The 12,981-nt window shown below is 38.6% G+C and overlaps 1 protein-coding gene and 1 pseudogene across 2 annotated transcripts; one reads left to right on the forward strand and one right to left on the reverse strand.

The window, feature by feature from the left end:
• The first annotated feature begins 3,134 nt into the window (after positions 1–3,134).
• On the forward strand, positions 3,135–4,831 carry LOC137748296 (F-box protein SKIP2 pseudogene; annotated as a pseudogene). The gene has a single exon (XR_015956313.1). The product of XR_015956313.1 is annotated as an F-box protein SKIP2 pseudogene (transcript).
• A 1,181-nt stretch (positions 4,832–6,012) lies between these two features.
• On the reverse strand, positions 6,013–8,794 carry LOC137748297 (cysteine proteinase mucunain). The gene is made up of 3 exons (XM_068488429.2): positions 8,224–8,794; positions 6,762–6,997; positions 6,013–6,661 (listed from the first exon to the last, which is right to left on the reverse strand). Exons 1-3 carry the CDS (start codon positions 8,666–8,668, stop codon positions 6,242–6,244), a joined length of 1,101 nt encoding a protein of 366 aa, XP_068344530.2. The 5' UTR covers positions 8,669–8,794; the 3' UTR covers positions 6,013–6,241.
• Between the last annotated feature and the right edge of the window lie 4,187 nt (positions 8,795–12,981).

The raw sequence follows: 12,981 nt of genomic DNA on the forward strand, positions 1-12,981 counted from the left end.
CCTTTACAATTGTATGAACGAACTTCAAAACCAACCTTACACGCACGAATCGACGTCTAGAAGGTAAGATTCGAACTCCTTGTAAGTTTCTGAGTTCTTATATACCATTTGTGAGACTTGAAACCTTCGAAAACCTCCAGAACCTTAACCTCAGAGCTTATGCACTATTTAATGTCAGGTTTTTAGGAATTTTTAAGGTCATAGGGAGCTTTAGAACACTCTCACGAAGCTCAGAGAAGAAAGTTGAAGTGTTTTGGACGTCAGGAAGCTCGAGTTGCAGATTTGGCCGATCTTCTCGAATTTCTCCAGCAAGTTTCAGTTTGTTCCAGGGCTTGAAAGTGGTAAGAACTTGTTCCTTATGTCGTGGGCTTCATTTTTGTACAAAATTCATGAATTTTGGTTGAGAAACGAGTGAGATTTGACGAATGGAAGTTTTTCTTAGTTTCCGGTGACGGCGACGGAGTCCAGCAACTAGCCGGAGAAGAAAGGAGAATATTCCGTTAATTTTAATGGAATATTCATAACGACAGTAACAGCGTCAGGTTAGTTTTAACGAAATATGCTTGCTTTTGGACGAAATATTTCTGACGACGTTAACTACCGCCGTCAGTGTGCCAGACACGTGCTTGCGCGTGACGAAGCGTGGGTGGTCAGAAAATTATTTTAAAATTATGGGGATGTTCGTGAGGTTGAGTAGATCACGTTGGTATATTCAAACACCTCATTTGAGCATTCAAACACCTCATTTGAGCATTGTATGAGAAGTTGTTACCTAGTTTTGGTTATGTGCTTTTAATTGACGTTTTTATAGTTATTTCGCATATAAGTGAGACCTATCCTAAGGACGAGCACAGTCACTCAAGGCTCGAGGGCTACGGCCCTTCCACATACCAGTGAATGGGCTTTTGGCTTTCCGTATATACCTATATACTTGAGAGTTTTCCCAGAAAATGAAATTGAATGTTTATATGTTTTAAAATGTCATGCAAAGTGTCTGCCTATTTATTTATGCATTAGTAGTTGCATATATGTATGTTTAGTGTTGCGGACGCACAGGTAAGTGCCAGGTAAGTTTATAGTTTATGGTTGTGAATTGGTGGTTATGTGAGATGCATTGAGAGCTCATAAACCTGCACCTCGGTGTTAGTGCTCCCGCCCAGAGTTAGAGCACAGTCATTCACGTGATATTCACCTCCCACACCATACGCTCACCTTGGATCCAAGTTAGGTGCACAGTACTGTCATACATACCACTTTAGGGGGTTCCGACTAGTAGGTGACCCGCGATTATTTGCACAGTCTTCACGGAATCGTAGCACTTGAGCGTATTTATTTACATCCAGTCCTGTTGTACAGACCACTCTAGGTGGTTCCGACTCGTGTGCATGTATAGTTGTCGAGATGTGGATTTGAGCTCTAGATTCAGCCGTACAAGTCACGTTAGGTGACTCCGATTGACATATCATTTGCATTGATTGATATCACTTGGGTTACTTACATCTTATGATGAGATATTTGACATGGCATATTTGTGGATTTTGCTATTTCGAGTATGGTTTCGATATATTCATATATTCTATTTTCTGGGAAATTATAAAGGTTTTACGACGAGGGTTTAGAACTTTTGAGAAATGAAATAATTTTGAAAAACTTTGTTTTTGCTCACTCACACTTTCTGTTTTGCGCCCCTCCAGGTTCTAGTTTGATTTGTAGTGGCTTACGAGGAATTCTCAGCATCCCTGACAGATTATTACCAGTGTAGGATCACCTTTGGTTGTTGTGTAATTAGTATTCGTCCCACTAGACTTCCCTTAGGCTATTTATACTATGATTATGTTTATCACACTTAGTCTTGCACTTGCGTGTTACTTTAACTAATTTATCTAGTAGTTTGGTTTTTATTTATTCATAATTGTATTATTTTTGCTTCCATACTGTGCACATGGCTACGTTACCCTCACGTGACGCCTAACACGCCTTGATTTCGGTCGAGGTGTGTCAGCAATTGATAGATTTTTCACGAAAAAACTAAAATGATCACGATGGACAAATTCAAAGAAAGACTAAAATGATTCACAATAGATAAATTCAAGAACACTACTATTAATTATCATTAATTGTTAAGGATCAGATTAAGGAGCTATGTCAATGTCACGAATCATTTTGGATAAACAGTCTTTAATTAATTTGATTGTTAAATTTGAGAATATTTGTGACATCCCACATCGCCCAGGGGAGTGATCCTTAAATGTATATTCCCATCCCTACCTAGCACGAGGCCTTTTGGGAGCTCACTGGCTTCGGGTTCCGTAGGAACTCCGAAGTTAAGCGAGAAGAGGGCTAGAGCAATCCCATGATGGGTGACACACTGGGAAGTTGCTCGTGAGTTCCCAAAAACAAAACCGTGAGGGAATGGTTAGCCCAAAGCGGACAATATCGTGCTACGATGGTGGAGCGGGCCCGGGAAGTGATCCGCCCCGGGCCGGGATGTGACAATTGGTATTAGAGCCAATCCCTGGCCGGAAATGTGCCGACGAGGACGTCGGGCCCCTAAGGGGGATGGATTGTGACATCCCACATCGCCCAGGGGAGTGATCCTTAAATGTATATTCCCATCCCTACCTAGCACGAGGCCTTTTGGGAGCTCACTGGCTTCGGGTTCCGTAGGAACTCCGAAGTTAAGCGAGAAGAGGGCTAGAGCAATCCCATGATGGGTGACCTACTGGGAAGTTGCTCGTGAGTTCCCAAAAACAAAACCGTGAGGGAATGGTAAGCCCAAAGCGGACAATATTGTGCTACGGTGGTGGAGCGGGCCCGGGAAGTGATCCGTCCCGGGCCGGGATGTGACAATATTTGTATCTATTTAGATGGAATTTTGGATATACTTGAGGGATTTTATAAAAAATGATATTTTTGAAATTGAGGATTAATTTTTTGCTATATTTGATAGGGTGTACTATTCACACACCTCATTTTACTTCTCACACATCCCTTGATAATTTATGTCCATTGATCTTCTTTAATTCATCATATCCAACGGCCGAAAATTAAAAAAATGTGTGAGAAGTAAAACGAAATATGTGGATATTACACCCCATTTGATAAATACTCATTTTATATGCTCACAAGAAGAACTCACACACGGAAGAACTCACATTTTTAGATAACTTTGAGAAAACCAACCACCATCTCGCTCTCCCCTTTGGCGGCGCGTTCAGTTCACTCGTAGCTGCGCTATGGGACAGTCCTATTCGTTTCCTGAGTCTCCGGCGGAGCACAGTCCAAGTGAAATATCAACGAGCCGCCGTTTCAGCTTCAACCCGGTGGCGATTGTTTCATCCTTGAACGACAAAGACTCCGAGTTTCACGGGGAAGTCACCCAGGGCCGTGACTACACCTCCGATCTGCCCAACGAGTTGTTGGCGAGTATTTTTCACTTCCTCGGTGCCGGAGACCGGAAACGAAGCTCGCTCGTTTGCCACCGTTGGCTGAGAGTTGACGGCCAGAGCCGGCACCGCCTCTCTCTCAACGCCCATGCCGGGCTCCTCCCTTTCCTGCCTGCTGTCTTCGCCCGCTTCGACTCGGTCACGAAGCTCGCGCTTCGATGCGATCGCAAATCGATCAGCCTGGACGACGACGCTTTGTTCCTGATCTCGATTCGCTGCAGAAACCTCACGCGCCTCAAGCTTCGCGGCTGCCGGGAAATCACCGACCTCGGAATGACTGCGTTCGCGCAGAACTGTAAGGGCCTGAAGAAGCTCTCCTGTGGCTCCTGCCTGTTCGGCGCCAAAGCCATGAACGCCGTCTTCGAGCACTGCCTGGCGCTCGAGGAGCTCTCCGTGAAGCGGCTCCGCGGTGTCCACAACAGCTCAGAGCCGATCGGCGACAAAATTGCGTCGTCGTCGCTGAAATCGATAACCTTGAGGCAGATACTGAACGGTCAGTGCTTCGGGCCGCTTATCGTCGGCTCTAAGAATCTCAAGACACTGAAGCTAATCCGCTGTCTGGGGGATTGGGATACGGTTCTGGAAAAGCTTGAAAATGGAAACCGGAGTTTGATTGAAGTTCACCTGGAGAGGTTGCAGGTGACCGATTTGGGGCTTTCGGCAATTTCGAAATGCTCGAATTTGGAGGTTTTGCACATTGTTAAGGCTCTTGAGTGTTCAAATTTCGGGCTTATCTGTGTTGCCGAAAACTGCAAGATGCTTAGGAAGCTTCACATTGATGGATGGAGTACGAATAGGATTGGGGACGAAGGTTTGATTGCCATAGCCAAAGAGTGCCCAAACATACAGGAGCTTGTTCTGATTGGTGTGAATCCTACCTCTTTGAGTCTAACTGCAATTGCCTCCAATTGCCAAAAATTGGAGAGGTTGGCGCTTTGCGGTAGCGGATCATTTGGTCCTTTAATGTTAGTTGAAGATGATGTTACACGGCATTCAGAACGAGCCTTGAGGTGAATGAATCAGAAAGAACAAAATGAATTAGAAAGAACAAAGAAGTAAGTAAATGAGACGATTCTTTCTTGAATTATATCATAAACAGATCCTCCCCTCCATACCAATCACGAGTTTTTCTCCATTCCTCTCGTATATCGTCGTAACGCCCTTACTGCTATGTTTTGAAAAAGACTTTTCATGTCATTCCTATTTAGGTTCGATTCAGATCCCTCTGTTGTTTCCTTTTCCTTCCGTACGTTTTTCTCGAAATGAGAAAGAAGACGGTACACTTAATTGTACTATTTAAGTGCTTATTGCTTGCCAAAGATCCTACTTCTACAATTGGTAGGTCATCAAGTTATTCAAATAAGTTGTATTTTCGATGGTTTTCCATTGTTACAACTTCCGTACCAATTCAATAGATCCGAAATGGATCAGTTAAACATTCTCTTTTATGGGTTGTTCTGCTCTTGGAATCACATTCAGCAGTGGTTGGAACATCTCACAAAATCCAACCCACTTGAATTAAAAGTTAAAAAATTGTGCTGGGAAGAAAAATTGTATTCGAAAATCACTTTAGCATTATGATCATCTATCAATTGTAAGCATTATAACTATGCCAACTTACTTGTCACGTTTTCTCATTCATGTTATAACTAAAATATATATGACACATCAAAATAAAACAGACGGGTGAACATAATAATATTTTGACATTTTTAATGTTAAAACTTGAAAAAAGTGAAGATTGATATGGAAAAATTTCTTTTAGGCGCATAACACAATACTCGAATACAAAATGAAATGCCAAAATAACTCGTAATGTTTTTTTGAGAAGTACCACTAAACTTGTAGTTAGTTATTCACTTACAATTTTGTCAAAGTATTTCATATACACATAGGAATTTTAATTGAAGCAAACAAGGTCCTACGACCTTTTATTGCACGTGGTAGCAAGGTGGGAAGAGCCAACACTTAAACAAAACCATGCCTACCTTCTCTGATCAATCATCATCAATTCATCTTGGCCTCAATTTCCACGTCGTTGGCAAACTGTTTTTATAAATATTTATGCAGCAAGCAAATTATTTCTGTTTTTATAAATATTTCTGAAAATTTTGTTTTATTTTTAATTAACCAATATAAATGTAGGAATATAATTGTAGGCCTTAATTTCTAAACTAAATATTTGATTCAATATTCTATTATTCCGTCTAACAAGGACCAAAAAGTCATAGACCTTAATATGAAGGTGAAGTAATTAAGGAACCTCCAAATTGACCTAATAACACAATTTTCTCGTTAATCATATGTCACATTTTGATTAATCAATTGATTCTCTGAAGTTACTCTTGTAAATAATACAGGTTCCTAAATTCCGATGATGGATTTTTTAAGTTGATCGTGCCATTTTTATTCGCTTTTAGTTTTGAATTTTAGAACAATTGTTTTTGCAATCATATTACGTGTGTGTTTTGATTCACGGTCGAAAAAAAATTTCATGATGGATACCATTGATTTACGAATACCCAAAAAAATAAAAAGTAGGCAAACAACAGTAAATCAAGTAATGTGCACATAAAAGTAACTTTTGATTGAAACTTGGAATGTGATTGCACAAATTATCAGTTTTGCTAGGTGCAATTTAAACATAATTTAAATCTATTTACAAACAATGATTTCATCCCAAATCTATAATACCAATAATAGCCCACATCCATTTTCGTAAACTTAGATAACAAAAGGGAACACATTGGGCATTTTGTACCGCAATTGACGAAAAGGCCCCCATCATTTCAACTTCAAGCACTTGTGACCATCTTGATGTCTTGCTCAGCAGAGAAGGAGCTTGATGGGTATTTTTGGTCCTTCTTTGTTGGGTAAGAAGACTCTATTGCAATGCCACACTTGCCTGTGTACGTGCTTGCAACATTTCTCTCTATCTTAAAATATCCACTCTCTCCCCAGTTGGTTCCCCATGAATTCCTCACCAACCAATAGTCTGTGCCGTTTTCAGTGCCATACCCGATAGCAACGACACCATGGTCCAATGCTGATCCGCACTCACCAGTGAAAACACCTGACTGGTAGAGTTGTAAGGCCATGCCGCCGGCTTCAATGGCCACGCTAACGGGTTGGTGTGCAACTGCTTTCTTCAAAGCGTTCTCGTCGTAGGACGGAACATCTTCGTACCCGTCGATGCTAACAACCGTATTTTTCTCCTGCAAAATTATAGTGCAACAAAGCAAGACGTTAGAAAAAATGAAATATTACCCTACAAGAGTATAAATAGGGGATTGGCATTAAAAATTTTGGACTGACCAGAGCAACGTTGCATTTTTGGTCATATGCTTTGTAAGGGTAGTCGGATTCAGTGTCAATGCCGCCGTTTAGGATAATGAACTCGAAGGCGTAGTCCATGAGACCACCATCGCATCCGGCGTTGTAAGTCCTGTCACAGTCGACGAGCTCTTGCTCTGAGAGAGACACCAATTCTCCGGTCACTATTTGGTTTATGCCCTCCACTGCTGCCACTGTTGAAAAAGCCCAGCAACTCCCTGCAACCAAGAAATATAAAGGTTTTTGTGAGCACGAATTAGATCCAGTGGGCCTAACCCGACCTTTTGTAGCCATGTTCGGGTTTGGGTGAGCTTGGAGAAACATTTTAGTACTTAATAAACATTACTATTTGAATTTATTAGAACATATGTTACGTTATTAAAAAGCAAGTGTTTGAAGGATAATGTCACCTAAATCAATATTACGAGAAGGATTTCATGACACAAACACACTAACACCATTATATCCAATTTCAATGATATAATATTATATATAAAGTCGTCGTACGTGATATTATATAGTAGTACAAATTGTCACGATATTACCACCATAAGAGCTGTTTCCCAATAAATATAACTTGCTTGGGAAGGTCGAAATAAATATACTTTTAAGAATTAATCGTCGATGATTAGTTTAACATCTAATTTAATAAAATTTATCATTTGAAAAAAAAAAAATAATCATAAAATATTATAAAAGACTTTAAGAAAACATTTTCAATTTTTTTTCCACAAAGAAAAGTGATATTCCAATTTTATATTGACGTGAGGGGTAAGGAATCCCAACTTCCAACTGAAAGTCCAAACCACCAGCAAGCCTCTGCCACCTTATCTAACATTCCACTAACACTTTTGTCGCCTTCGTGCATGACTAAAATTCAACAGTGGTGGAGCGCATAGCAGGGCATCCCACCATTCAAAGACTTCACCTTTTCCCACGGACCAAAACACCTTTTTTTTTCTTTTTCTTTTTCTTTTTGAAAAAAATAATAATAAATATCACGAGGCCTTTTCTCCTGCCCATGGAGATGTGCCTGGTCTCTTCTGAGAAGATAAAGGCTACTCGAATTATTGAAAAAAAAAAAAAAAAAAAATACTAAAACTAGTAGAGATTTTGGTTATGGATTTGCTTATTGAGTCACGTTAAGAATCAATCATAACATGACACCGGAATAATTAGTTAGACTCATCGTTGTAAACGTGACACGATTAATCAAATTAATCAAATAGTTAATCATGAATAACTAGCGAGGTTAGTTCTAAATTCAAAGATTCTGACTTTAGTTACGTGTTTAATTTGTGTTACGCCGAGAATCAATTTGAACATGACGTGGTTAATTCAGAATCAATTTGAACGTGACACGATTAATCAATCAACATGTTAGGTACCAACATAAAGAAACTTGACAAAAAGTCGCAGTACAAGAAAAAAAATAATTACTCACCGCAACTTCCTTGATTTTTGATGGGATTGACGGCACCCTTGACTCTCCAATCCACAGATTCCGGCAACGTCTCGCCGGCGCGAAAAGCGTACCTCAGGCTCGGCTTCTTGGCCTTCATGACCCTGCGCTTAGGGTCACTCCTGGTGCCCAAAAACTTGGCACGGTACTCCTGGTTGGTCAGGTCAGCGAAAGCATTCAGACCGACCTTGTACGGACGGTCCAGTGCGTTATGCTCGTCGATGAACTTCAAGTTGTCCTTGAAGATCTCGAACCTCCTCTCCTCCTCCCCGATGCCGTTGTATGTTTTCTGGTGCTTCACGAGCCACTCTTGGTAGATGGCTCTGACGTCGGCCTCGCTCCGAGAGCCGACAATCGGGGAGGCCTGTGAGAGGGTGAAGGAGAGGAAGAGGATGGTGAACATGGCGAGAGACATGGTTGATGCCATGGATTTTGGGAGAGAGGGTGGTGTTTGTGGTTTCTCCAAGGAGAGAGGTGTGCAAAAAGGGTGGAGAGTTTGGGTTTATAAAGGAAAAACAAGGGAGTTTAATATTCAAGAATATTGGTGTCCCATAAGTTTCTTGTCCGATTTGTATTTGTATATACAGATATTTACGGATTTGGATTATCTCCTGAGCCCATAGAGCGTGGGCCGTTAGATGAAAATTCAGCGGTTATAATTATTATAATTTTAAAGGTACCTCCTGTTTGTAGCCGTTGGATTTTCATCCAACGGCTCACACTCCTGGTCAGAAGGATCCTCTCGTTGGGCTCAATAAAGAATCCAAATCCAATATTTACTATGTTAGACTTTGAATCTAAATTATAATTATTTTAACGTGAAACACGTTAATAATATTAGGCCTTAAAGTCTAATTTCACCTACTTATGAAATTATAATTTCAACCGTTTATATTATAGCAGGTAGATTAGTTATAAGATGATCAGTAAATACATGATCACTTTTTGTTGAATTTGATATTAAGAGTTAAATTTGACATTAAGAATATAGAATCAGTGTATGTGTATTTGAAAGCTATAACCTAGAACTGTTATTTTCATCTTTACTTCGTTGTTTGGGACTACTAAGGTTCGATGCCAGGCTTTTGGTGTTGTGACTATGTTGTTTAATATAAAATCAAATACTCACTAACACATAACGATATATAGTCAATCATATAAATTTTAGCAACAAAATACTAAGTACAAGTTATTTGGAACATTTTTACAAAAATTAACCTAGTAAGAGCATCTTCAAATGAGATGTCAAAATTAGATTTGGATCCTCTCCGGATCCCCTCCATGGGGATCCCAGGGATCAAGGCACGAGGACCGTTCATCAAAGATCGTGCGGCCACAATTAAATGTTTTTTACGTAAAACAAGATTTCTTTACTTTTAAAAATATAAAAAGCATTTAATTGTGGCCGCACGATCTTTGATGAACGGTCCTCGTGCCTTGATCCCCAGGATCCGCAGGGAGGGGATCCGGAGAGGATCCAAATCCGTCAAAATCATAGGTGGAATGCCATTATACATGTTTGACATCAAAAGACCTTCCAACCAAAATGTTATTTGCTGTATGGATTTGAAAACTTTGTGATTTTGAGTCAATATTTTTAATTCATTTTAGCGATGGGTTCCTTATTCCACTAACATTTCAAACAATAAAATTTTGTTTCAACATTTATTTAAGAATAACAACTATTTAAATAATAAAATAACATTTGATAATTCAGTTAGAAAATCACAAAATTTAACATAAGACTTCAAATTACTATATCAACCATTAATTATAATTTAACATTTCTTTTGGAGATGATCTAAGCAATTCAGATCCACAATCAATAACCTCTTTTTGTTCACACAGCTCTAGTAATTTATGTTTCCATTGACAACAAAAAGATCTTTTGTGTCATTAATCCAAAAATCAATATAAATTAAGGGCAAGTTCATGGGAAAAGGGGAAAAAGGATCCTTTCCAGATTCATTCTTCCTAATTTACCAAATCAGAAAATTCATATTGTTGAAATTTGATCAAACGGCTAAAGTTATTATAACTTTTAAAGTGATCTTTTGTTTGTAACCTTTGGATTAATTTTTAACAGTACAATTCTCTGATTTGATGAATTAGTAAGAAGGGAGATGATCCCTTTCCGGAAAAGGGGATCACGTAGGGTTGGGATTAAAACGTGTTCATACTTCAAACATACCATGTGGTGTGGGTGGTGAGCAGAAGTCCAGAAAGGAGGGCTAAATCGTATCCGTCTGGGACTTGGGTAAATTAATTAATCACTAGATATTTTCCAACCGTGTGTGGAGTATGGACGACAGACGAAGCACGCAAGCTGCAACCAATAATTGTGGGATTGGAACTTGGAATTTGCCAACTTGAAGGAACTGCTCTCTCTTTCTTGCCAACTTGAAGGAACTGCTCTCTCTCTCTCTCTCTCTCTCTCTCTCTCTCTCTCTCTCTCCCCCTCCTTGTGTTTACTGGTTAAGTTGGAGGTAAAGTGCTCACTATCCTTATCTCGAGAGATTTTTCAATGTAATCAGAACACGAAATAATATATCACGTGTTACTATAAAATAATGAGATATGTGTTAAAAAGTTAATAAATTATAAATTACAATTTTTCACCACTTATATAAAAACACGTGATTTACCACCCGTATTCCAATCATAATAAAAAATTTCTCCCTCCTCTCTTCCATCTAACAGTCAAAGCATATCCAAGAACTAGCTTGGTAGATGAAGGTACAAAACCAAACAAAAAGATTAATGTGCTCATCGATGACATCTACTATTTGAATATTGAATCTATATAAAATGGTTTTCATTTTATTGTTTCTATTTTTTTTATTTTATATTTATTTTTAGTAACAACTTGAGGCGCATGAGACTGCAAATGTAGTTAGATTCATTGCCCAAAGAAATGCTAACTATTTTTAGTTCGACGTGATTTTATGATCGGAATTGTTTATTTTTATTGTCATACTTTATATAATAAAAATTCAATCAAAATGAAAATCCGTATATTACTCAATGATTTTGATCACTTAATTTTTAACAGAGAACTTTTTTAGGTTGACCTAGCATTTGGACGGCTGCAATCATGAGAGCTTTATTAGTTGAATATTTTGTTGTTTCTTCAATTATCTCGTGCATGTCATTATGGTGGAGCATAATAGAATATAGACAAAATAATATATGGAAATTGAAAACATAGCTAATTTGAGAGTTTTGAATCCTACAAATTGTGAAAAATCTTCTTCATACTCAATCACTCATTTCATAATAAATAAAATAAATAAAATAAATAAATAAAGTATTTGCCTTCACGGACAAGAGAAGTTGAAGAAGAAGATAATAGCATGTTCCTCCCCAATCACATAAAGATCAAAGCATGTGCAAAAGAATTGGGCTTGCTTTTCCACAAGCCACACGCTTTGTTTATCCATCCATCCATCCAATATATCACACAGGGATGTACCATCCATATATCTTTTTTTAATTTCGACCGTCGAATCTAATGAGCTAAAGAAGATTAACGGATAAAAATTAATTAAAGTGTGTGTAGAAAGTAAGAATGAGTGTACGGATAACATCATCCTATATCGTCCATCTATTGATAAAAATGAGATATGGCATGGGTGATGGGTCAACTTACACTATCTTTCACTTGGAATGTTAGGTCACGCTTATATTATACGAATCGATATCCAACTAACAATCGATGTGTGATGGAACTCAGACCTCACAGGCACCCATACCCAATCTCCCTCCCTCACTCTCTTTCCATCGCTCCATCCCACACTCTAGTCCTTAAATGTGTAGCAGAGGCCATATATTAGACCCATATCGCAAGTTATGGAGTTTGTGAAAACCCTAGGTAGCTACAAGAAGCATATAAACTTCCAAAACCAAATCCTACATACATTTAACTCACCCATCCTCTAAACGGGGCGTGATGGGGAGTGTTAAATTGTGAAGTAGACTTGTATTCTATCTAATCAAACAAGAAAGAACACGTGTTCGACTTCCATATATGTATATATACAACATTTATTTAGAGGGATCTTCATTTTTTGGAGTAAAAAGATCTTCATTTTATACATCGAACTTCAGCAATCTAAACCGTCTATCTTTAAATTTTCATTGAGCAAATCAAAAGAATTAATGTCCATAAAGTGAAAAGGTCATATAGAAAACGCTCCCATTTTAAATTTCTTATGTAAATTTGTAAAATGATATCGTTGGTCCAAGAGCAACATGGCACCCCTTAGTTGTGGGGAAGTCTCCTCAGCTAAAGAGATTTTTCAGTGTGTTGAGAACACGATGCAGTACATCAAGTATCATGATACAACTGGTTTGAATTTTTTTTTTTTAACTATTTAAATTATAACACTTAATATACCAAACCGTATTTCTGATACATTGAAAAGTTTTTCCCTGAACTGCCCTCACCAGCTACCTTCTCCTTTTAAGAGCTACAGTTTTTTATCCAGTAAATGGGCCCGAGACTCAAGTTTTTGCTAGCCTTGTCTTTGAGCCATTCATCTATTCTGGAATCTTAGGATTGTCTTGCTGGAGCCAAGATGCTCCTTCAAATTTGAAATTTCTGCATGCACATTTTCTCCGACCCCACATCCTTACTTCGTCCTTTTTAATTTTTCTTTGATTTATTCAATTCAAAAACCATAAATAAACAGGAGCATGCACAGATTAACGGGGCCTGCAAATGACATTTCTTCGGTTCCA

Source organism: Pyrus communis, chromosome 2 (genome assembly GCF_041283825.1).
Source record: "Pyrus communis isolate YQ-2024b chromosome 2, ASM4128382v1, whole genome shotgun sequence".
NCBI classification, from domain to species: Eukaryota; Viridiplantae; Streptophyta; class Magnoliopsida; order Rosales; family Rosaceae; genus Pyrus; species Pyrus communis.